Source organism: Lolium rigidum, chromosome 4 (assembly GCF_022539505.1).
Source record: "Lolium rigidum isolate FL_2022 chromosome 4, APGP_CSIRO_Lrig_0.1, whole genome shotgun sequence".
In the NCBI taxonomy this organism is placed as follows: domain Eukaryota; kingdom Viridiplantae; phylum Streptophyta; class Magnoliopsida; order Poales; family Poaceae; genus Lolium; species Lolium rigidum.
In genome coordinates this window covers 76,407,767-76,418,015 of record NC_061511.1, presented here as the reverse complement: position 1 = coordinate 76,418,015, position 10,249 = coordinate 76,407,767, and the positions used below count along the sequence as shown (strand labels likewise).

Sequence of the window (10,249 nt, the reverse complement as noted above, 5' to 3'; positions counted from 1 at the left end):
GCAAACACTTGTGTGAACTATGCATTGATTCCTACATACTTGCATATTGCACTTGTTATATTACTCTATGTTGACAATTATCCATGAGATATACATGTTATAAGTTGAAAGCAACCGCTGAAACTTAATCTTCCTTTGTGTTGCTTCAATACCTTTACTTTGATTTATTGCTTTATGAGTTAACTCTTATGCAAGACTTATTGATGCTTGTCTTGAAGTACTATTCATGAAAAGTCTTTGCTTTATGATTCAGTTGTTTACTCATGTCATTACCATTGTTTTGATCGCTGCATTCACTACATATGTTTACAAATAGTATGATCAAGGTTATGATGGCATGTCACTTCGGAAATTATCTTTGTTATCGTTTTACTCCGCTCGGGACGAGCGGAACTAAGCTTGGGGATGCTTGATACGTCTCCGACGTATCGATAATTTCTTATGTTCTATGCCATATTATTGATGATACCTACATGTTTTATGCACACTTTATGTCATATTCGTGCATTTTCCGGAACTAACCTATTAACAAGATGCCGAAGTGCCGCTTCGTTGTTCTGCTGTTTTTGGTTTCGAAATCCTAGTAACGAAATATTCTCGGAATTGGACGAAACGAAGACCCGGGGTCCTATTTTGCCACGAACCTTCCGGAAGACCGAAGAGCATACGAAGTGGGGCCACGAGGTGGCGACACCACAAGGCGGCGCGGCCAAGGGGGCCCGCGCCGCCCTATGGTGTGGGCCCCTCGTCAGCCCTCCGACTCTGCCCTTCCGCCTACTTAAAGCCTCCGTCGCGAAACCCCTGAGGCGAAAAACCACGATACGGAAAACCTTCCAGAGACGCCGCCGCCGCCAATCCCATCTCGGGGGATTCTGGAGATCTCCTCCGGCACCCTCGCCGGAGAGGGGATTCATCTCCCGGAGGACTCTACACCGCCATGGTCGCCTCCGGAGTGATGAGTGAGTAGTTCGCCCTCGGACTATGGGTCCATAGCAGTAGCTAGATGGTTGTCTTCTCCTCATTGTGCTTCATTGTTGGATCTTGTGAGCTGCCTAACATGATCAAGATCATCTATCCGTAATACTCTATGTTGTGTTTGTCGGGATCCGATGGATAGAGAATACCATGTTATGTTAATTATCAAGTTATTACATATGTGTTGTTTATGATCTTGCATGCTCTCCGTTATTAGTAGAGGCTCCGGCCAAGTTTTTGCTCTTAACTCCAAGAGGGAGTATTTATGCTCGATAGTGGGTTCATGCCTGCATTGACACCTGGGACGAGTGACGAAAGTTCTAAGGTTGTGTTGTGCTTGTTGCCACTAGGGATAAAACATTGGCGCTATGTCCGAGGATGTAGTTGTTGATTACATTACGCACCATACTTAATGCAATTGTCTGTTGCTTAGCAACTTAATACTCGGAGGGGTTCGGACGATAACCCGAAGGTGGACTTTTTAGGCATAGATGCAGTTGGATGGCGGTCTATGTACTTTGTCGTAATGCCCAATTAAATCTCACTATACTTATCATGACATGTATGTGCATTGTTATGCCCTCTCTATTTGTCAATTGCCCGACTGTAATTTGTTCACCCAACATGCTTTTATCTTATGGGAGAGACACCTCTAGTGAACTGTGGACCCCGGTCCATTCTTTAATACTGAAATACAAATCTGCTGCAATACTTGTTTTTACTGTTTTCTCTACAAACAATCATCTTCCACACAATACGGTTAATCCTTTGTTACAGACAAGCCGGTGAGATTGACAACCTCACTCGTTTCGTTGGGGCAAAGTACTTTGGTTGTGTTGTGCAGGTTCCACGTTGGCGCCGGAATCCCCGGTGTTGCGCCGCACTACATCCCACCGCCATCAACCTTCAACGTGCTTCTTGGCTCCTCCTGGTTCGATAAACCTTGGTTTCTTTCTGAGGGAAAACTTGCTGCTGTGCGCATCATACCTTCCTCTTGGGGTTCCCCAACGAACGTGTGAAATACACGCCATCAATGGCACCATAGACAAGAAAACAATACTACGAGTACATAATATCCCGATGTTGACGTTGTAATTTCGAACACAATATTAATGAAAATCTTCACGACAAAATAATAATACTATGCAAAGTACAAGCATGCATACGACAACAGAAAATTATTTCGAGGTTTCGGTCTACACAAACTTTAAGGGGGTGATGTCGATCTCAAGATGGAGGCTCTGCTGATAGTGAAGATGGTGGTGAAGATACCCCCACCCCCTACGCCTTGGAGGAGTGGGTGTCGATGACGACATTGATTTCTCCCCAGTGACAACCGTGGAACAGCAAGATTTGCCCTCTCCCTAAGAAGGAGAAGACCATCGCCTCCGTCCCCGCCTCTGAAATTCTCATAAAATTGGGCATAAGCAGATTTTCCCCCGAGATAGAGGCATACATAAAAAAGGAGGGGGGGGGGGGAGAGAGACAACGCTCGTGGCACCGGGTGCCTACCATGGCGCAACTGGCCCTTGTTGCCACCCGATATGCTCTCCCTGGAACCTCGTAGATACCTCTAGTGCTGATGGTCTTCTTCCTCATGAAAAAACCCATCCTTAGTTTCGAAAAGTCTCTTAAATTGCAAAATGCGAAAATGTAGTTTTTTTGCCACCCTCCCAGATTTAAATAGCAAAGCAAAGGGCCTTTAATGGGAAGTCCCGTAAAACATATAAAGTTTGTAAGTAATGCATATTTTTGCTAAAAAATATATAAATTTAAGTAAAATGATATAATAATGACGATATAAAATGCACGTACCAAACGACATCAAGGTCCTTTCACATAAGCTAAGAGATTGTTATCATCCTCGATGATAATCTTTCGCATTGGTAAACAAACCTAAAACTTGTATTCTTGTGTTTTTGCCACTTTCCTTAGCGATAAAGTTTTAGTATTACTATTTCCTTCCATGATATGTTTCTCCATTGATCCTTGATAACATGTGATTTCTTCTCTAATGATAGCATTGAAATTTCAGTAAAGAATTCCTAAGTTCATAGTAAGTCCTTGAGAGGCTAGCCAGCTCATTGTTCTTATCAAAATAAGCTTATTAACTATGTATATAGTTCCTATATTTCCTAAATGAGCTCCCATCCATTGAAAGTTCTCCTTAATTCTCTAACATGATCCTGTCAGATATCTACATTATCATTTCTGTAATCTTTTCCATTCATCCAAATTTTGCGTACTAGAGGGAAAATGTCTTCTCCAGTTAACAAACACAATTTAGTACCAACAGACTTGTTAATAACGAGAGTGTTAATCCTAAAATATAATAAAAGTATCGCATGGTCAGAAACCTGTATCACCAAGATCCTAAATTTAAGAAAATGAAGTATTTATTCGCGAAAGTGGAATAATTAAATTTCTATCTAACTTCTCATAAGGGGACCAATTTTATTATTAGACCAAGTAACACTTCTATGGGAAATTTCGAGATCCTTCAATCCACAAGATCCTGTTCTAGAGTTGAAGTAAAAGGTCAACTGGGGCACCTTTTCAGATTTAATTGTATCACCGGCACATCTAATAATTTTAAAAATCTACTCCTACAACTAAGGGGAAATTATTGCAACTAAAAACATGAACTATATTAACAAGGAAATATTTCTTATGATTTGTATGCATATCACCATATAATAAAACATGATTCCATTTTAAACCAGAAGACTCACCCATCAATGCTATTCTAGTAATGAATGTATTAGTACAACAAACATGTGCATCCAACTTATCATCTCTAGCACCCAAAATAATACGTGATGAAGCACCGCTAGATGGTTCTCCAACGTAATATATATGTAGCTTGTAGTAGCACATCTAACCAAGGGATATTTATTGAAATCTACCAGTAATGTAAATCAGGTTCATACCAGAAATTAAATTCGTAGGATCCAAACTATCCAACTTTCTTCCTCCATATGTAACCTATTTCCTTCCTACCTTTTACTACCTACTAACTCCACTCCAACGAATAAAGCTTATACTCCCTCCGTTCCTTGATATAAGTCATATAGTTTTTTAAGAAAAAAAATCCAAAATATAAGATATATTGTGTTGTATTACTTGTATGGACATTTTTTTAAGAAATTTTATTAAGTTCATTTATCTAATGTGAACTCCTCCATTTTCTTAGGTCAATTAGTCAGGAGTAATCTTGCCCAAATCTGCTCTAGCTTTGCCTCCAAGTGTGTTCTTTAATAGTCATGCCAAAAACATACGGCTTATATTTAGGATCGAAAGGAGTATTATTTTTGAAATGTCAAACCATGTAAGCTTTGATCAAGTTATTACAAAAAGTCATTAACATGCAAAATGAAAAGTCAATATTATTAGATACATCATGAAATATATTTCATATGATATATATGGAATATCATATTTGTTGATAGATTTTTCTAAAATTTTAGTCAAACTTTTCTTAGATGTTGACTTTTTAAAAAAAGCAAGACTTATTCATTGGAATAGAGGTAGTAGAAATAATTTCTTCAAGATTTTTCTAGATTTTAATCATGAAATTGATTGCCCTATTCTTCATAATTTCTCACAAGACTCACATCTATACAATTACTAATATGTGAAATAAAAATTCCTAAATTTTTAATAAAACTGGGAAAATTATCCCCATCTAGGATTTTTCTCAGGGTTATCATCCTTGACATCATAGGCGCCGGAGGGTCAGGTTGACCATACTGGGTCGTGGCATATCCTTCCCTTGAAATTTCACATAGAAATATGGTATTAACTTACTCCACCATGGGGAATGGCCTAGTATTTGTGATAATTCTGCCCATTAATACTAAACTAGCCCAAACTTAGTTATGTCTTTAATTTTTTTTCCAAGGTCTGAACATCTTTCTTCTTTTTGTTCCTTCTCTACTTATGTAGGTGCTTCATCAAACACAACATTAGCCTTTTCCTTTTGATTTTTTTTGGGTCTGATTCTTTGACCTCTTGTGTCTTCCACTAACCAAATATTACTCCTTCCAAAATGTAATTCTATTTACAAAGCTAAATTAGCTATCTAAAAATGATCATATTTGGGAATAGAGGTAGTAGTATATATATTATCTAATAGAAAACTAATACTACTGTAATTTATAAATATTTATAGATTCGGATTTAATGAAGTCCTAATATTTAGGGAAAGTACCATGACGATATTGAAAGTGAAAAATAATACAAGCTACAAGCACGATAATACATAAACTAAACAGAACAACACCACTAAAAGGAAAAAACCCAAAAGGATATTAAACATTTGGTTGAACTCTCAACTCTATGGGAAAACAACAGTCTCCATCAATACGAACTTAAGAACAACAATTTCATGCGTGCACTTCCTTAGGGCTCTTTTGATTTATAGGATAAGAAAAGCATATGATAGAAAAATCATATGATTTGGGTGTCATGCTTACTTGAATTCTATGGAAACATGAAGTGTGTTTAATTGTAGGAAATAAACTTTCACTACAAGATTCTTATAAAATTACTTCATGCAGGATATGTTCTTATGAATCAAACAACCTATGTAGAATTTTTTTCATAAGATCTGAATCATATACAATTCCTATGCATGTTCTATGAATGAAAGGAGTCCTTAAGATTTGGCAAAGAGACCGGGCGAGCCAACAGGGCTCGCCCCAAAATGGCGTGTGACGCCCCATTGCCATTTTTCTATAATCCTGTAGCCTGCTTATTGCTGAATCATGTTGCTGAAGCTTTTTTTTTTTCAAAAACAAATCTTAAATCTCTGCGAGAAAAATTCTGACCGTTACCGTTTTTATATTTCTTGGATATGGAGTACTAGTACTAGAGTTATGGACCGTATAAGCTTTTGCGATTTTGCGATAAGAGCACCAAAGGTGGCATTTTTCTTACTTTTAGCGCTAGCGATGGGATGTAAATATTTGCAGTCACAGACGGCGACGCGAGTGACCGACGGCGACGGATCCTTGTGTGTGCAGCGTGCGTGCGGGCGTGGCTCCCCGCAAGACGGGATCTTTCCCTTCCCCGATTGCAACACATTGTTCCATCCAAAACCCAAATGATGATGTGCTAGCAGGTAACCCGCACGAATTAGCCGCAGGAATATCAGGGCTGGGGTTTCTCGGCGTTGGCGACGGGCGGAGCCACAGAAATGGGGGCCGAGAACAGCGGCTAATTTTAGCCAGCCGCGCGGAGGAATAAGCCTGGGCAGCCGCTCGCCCGCCTACCTCCCAAGAAGCCGCGGCGATCTGTCGCCTATCTGAGCTCGAATTTCTCTTTGGTTCCAAGAACCGATTCGATTTGGTTTCTCGGGTGCTGGGAGAGGATGCAGATGGTGGGCCTGAGCTCGCCTGCCGCGGCGCCGATGGCGGTGGGGATGCGGCGGCGGCCAAGAACCGCGATGTGGCCGCAGAGGAGCTCGGCCGCCCCACGGACAGCGGTCGTGGCGGCCGCGTCCTCGTCTCCGCCGTCGTCGGATGCCAACTCGAGCTCCAATTCGCCGGGTAAGGACGAGGAGACGGATGAGGTCGCGCGGAGGGAGGAGGGCGAGAAGACGGCGGCGGCCTTCTTGCTGAGGAGCCAGAAGTACGCCTTGCTCAAGCAGCAGCTCGCCGTGGCCGCCCAGCTCGAGGTACAGCAGGGAGGGAGCCATTGCAGGATGTAGAAATTGCAACTAACCTATATCCAAATTGTGGCTGCTCGTTGACTGCAAAATGGGATTTCTTACAGGATTATAAGGAGGCGGCGAGGTTGAGGGACTCGCTGAGGTCGTTCGAGGAAGAGGAGCCCGTCCTCCGCCTCCGCCGCTCCCTGAAAAAGGCGGTCGAGGAGGAGAGGTTTGCGGTATTGCACTCATCCATCATCATTGTCCTTGCCGATCTTTGCTACTTTTAGCTTCTAGCTGCTACATGTCCATATAAGAACCTGTAGAATTTCTTATAGGCATTGACAAAGCTGAATCGCACCAACCAGCCTCGGTAAGAATAGCTAACCAAACCAAAACGACACAGTAGCTCAGTATGGAAGTATGTATGCTGCACCGCTTCTGTCTTCAGTTCTGATAGTAGCTTATGATGATGACTTGCTATGCTCCAGTCCTGACCACTGATTCAACAGCTTAGTTGGATGTCCTGTTATTTTTCTCCCTTTATGTTTGATGAGTCTACCGCAAATGAGAGTAAAATCTCAAGGCAGCGATTTCAACTAACATGTGGTTAACCGGTCTTAATATTTCTCTGTTCCATTCCTGTGGTTGGAATTGTTCCTTCTGTATTCCAGTCTCATGGTTTGGAAACTGAAGATAACCAATACTTACTGCTTAGTTTGTGCCAGTTCACTGTTGGGGACATATATCTAATTCACTAACTTTCATGCGTAGATTCGTTATCTTGCTGGTCAAAATTCAATCAAACATGTTTTGTTCATCTCGTAGCATTCTACAATGTTCGTGATTTTTTCTGTGTACTCATGCTTTCCAGGATGCTGCCAAGTACAGAGATGAATTGATGATTTTGGCTCCGCACTCCCTCCTCAAATGTTCTAGCGATGCTACAACTCTGGTATTTTCTTCTAGTTAAATGTTCCACTGATGCTGCAACTCTGTTATCTTTCGTAAAAAGAATTATGATATCTCCCTTCCGATACTTAAGTACTGAATTTTCTAGATAATTATCTGACTGTTTGAACTTCAGTCTTACGATTTACTAGCATGTTCTATCATGTTACTGAAGCGTGAGCAAATTTTACTAGGAATTGACCCAAGTGCTGAGAAAATAGCTACAATGATACGCAAAGGAACATAAGAGGCCAACGGAGTAAAAGGGTCACGGTCTTTAGGAATTTCCTTGTATCTGAATTGGCTTTCTTTTATTCTCAACAAAATCTCAACCTTTACTGGAAATGGGTCCATTGCCCATCTTTTTCTACATATTCTAACATGCATGTTGAATTTGCATGTGCTCTGGTTGAATGCAATTCATCAGGCCATATAATTTCTTTCTAGTAACTGGATTTATAATCTTTTTAGTAATAATATGAATCAAGTATTTCTCCACACCTGACTGAGTTCGACTTTATTTTCCAACATACTTTGAAACTTGGAATGTTAAATTTTAGGGGATAAGAGTTCAAGTCAGGAGTGTGTACATTGAAAACCGGAGCCAGCCTTTGAAGGGGAAGTTCTTTTTTGCCTACAGAATCAGAATTACAAATAATTCTCAGCGTGCTGTTCAGCTTCTGAGACGACATTGGATTGTCACTGATGCGAATGGAAGGACGGAGAATATTTGGTTAGTCTTTGTGGTATAGTCATCTTATTGTAATTTCCAAGTGAATACTGATAAGATTTTCTCCATATTACTGTCAGGGGTGTGGGTGTAGTGGGAGAGCAACCTGTCATATTCCCAAAGACCGGTTTCGAGTACTCGTCTGCATGCCCACTAAACACCCCAAATGGGAGAATGGTAACATGACACAAGCTTCTATAGTTTTTGTACAGCTTTTTTTTTTGCATCCTATTCCTTTGCATTTTGAAAGAAGACATTCTGGAGAGTACTTATCAACTTCTATCTGCACAAAGATATTTATGATTCTAATATCCACAATTTATGCTCAATATGGTTGTTTTGAGCTCTTTGTTACATTTATATGTTTACTCCTTGGCTTTGCAGCAAGCTTAACCTGAATATGTTCTAAATTGCAGGAAGGTGATTTTGAGATGAAGCATATCGACAAGGTTGGATCATCGACATTCAATATTGCTATTGCGCCATTCTCTCTGTCGATCCTCGGGGACGATAATGATGGTTCCCTCTGAAGGTGATTGAGTACACAAACACGCACAGGTGATGTTGCTAGTTTAGTATTTAGAGCATGTTGTAACCTAGTCCAGACTGATCATACGTAAAAGAAATGTGGCAAGTGTGAATGGTGAAGGTGTCCTGGAATGTATGGAAATCGAAAATCTTGTAAGTTTGTGGGTTATGGGCACTCAGTGAATGAGCTACACTTTTTTTTAATGTACAGCATATAGAGAGCTCGTTGATTTACATGTTTTTTTAGAACATTTGCATGTGTTGTTTCCCATCGGAATTTCACGGTAGACAGTTCAGTGCTTCTTTGAATTATTCCTATGTGGGTTGTTTGATTTGTATGTCAGCCTTCTGTATAATTTTCGTAAAATCACCTTTATCTTCATTTATAGGAAAACATAGTATTCTTATCAGCAATCAAACATACCCCCACTCCTTCAGGTTTTTTCTTATTAGCAATCAAACATAGTTTTTTTTTTAAACACAGTACGACACCCACAAATATGTACATACACTCATCCCTATGAACATACACATGCACACCCTATCACATGAGTACCTCCCGCTGGGTCTAAGAAATTGGTTCAATGGATTTTAAGATTAACCAAGTCAGCACAACGTTTAAACTCTGATAGGCTAGGAATGCCTCTGCTCCACTAGCCATCCAACCACAGTTCACGGGTTGGTTTCATCCAATTTCCAGTAACTACCGGTCCGCCAAGAATATTAAATGCTGGCACAGAGTCATCAAATGAACCCTTTACTTACGAGTTACACATAACATATCCCTGCTAATCTGCTATTGCCTGATGAGTTACAAAAGAAGGTACTGAGAGAACAGCTCACCTATTATTGCTCTATCCATTTCATAAATCATTGTATCAGTCAACCAGCAAGCAAATCAACCAATAAAAAAGATGAACTTTCTACATGTGAACATCACGTCAGAATGGTTCCAAACAGAAAAGGAAAACCAAAAACTAAAGGAAATGGCATAATTTGTTCTCAATCATATGAATGCGCATTTGCTTCAAATATCATCATCTGAAATATTTCAGGAGAACAGTATTCCAGTTGAAAATACTTTCAGAAGACAAACAGAAGGACGTCACTAGCTCTTCAGGCACAACAACCTTTAGTTTTGATCACAAGATATGAGGACCGTCTTTTAACATGGAAATGAAAAGACTTGATGGCAGACCGAGAAATATGTATATGGAACTCCGGGCTTCAAGTGGTGCTGTATGTTCTTGTTGTAGGAGGAGATAACTGCACCCATACTAATTCTTCCTTGTAGCGTCGGGACTTGAAGTCCTAAGAACCTCACATTGTGATTTGCCACATGGAAATTCTCAAATTTCCATCCCTACCATCAATCCTTTGGCAAAATTATTATTGCCTTATCAATCTGTTATCCC

General features: G+C 40.2%; 1 protein-coding gene across 1 annotated transcript; it reads left to right on the top strand.

Annotated features, from left to right (window-relative positions):
- Positions 1 to 6,077: 6,077 nt before the first annotated feature.
- On the top strand, positions 6,078 to 9,068 carry LOC124648568. The gene is made up of 6 exons (XM_047188305.1): positions 6,078 to 6,652; positions 6,751 to 6,864; positions 7,500 to 7,580; positions 8,137 to 8,309; positions 8,387 to 8,483; positions 8,723 to 9,068. The coding sequence occupies exons 1-6, from the start codon at positions 6,347 to 6,349 to the stop codon at positions 8,834 to 8,836; spliced, it is 885 nt and encodes a 294-aa protein (XP_047044261.1). The 5' UTR covers positions 6,078 to 6,346; the 3' UTR covers positions 8,837 to 9,068.
- The last annotated feature ends 1,181 nt before the right edge of the window (positions 9,069 to 10,249 follow it).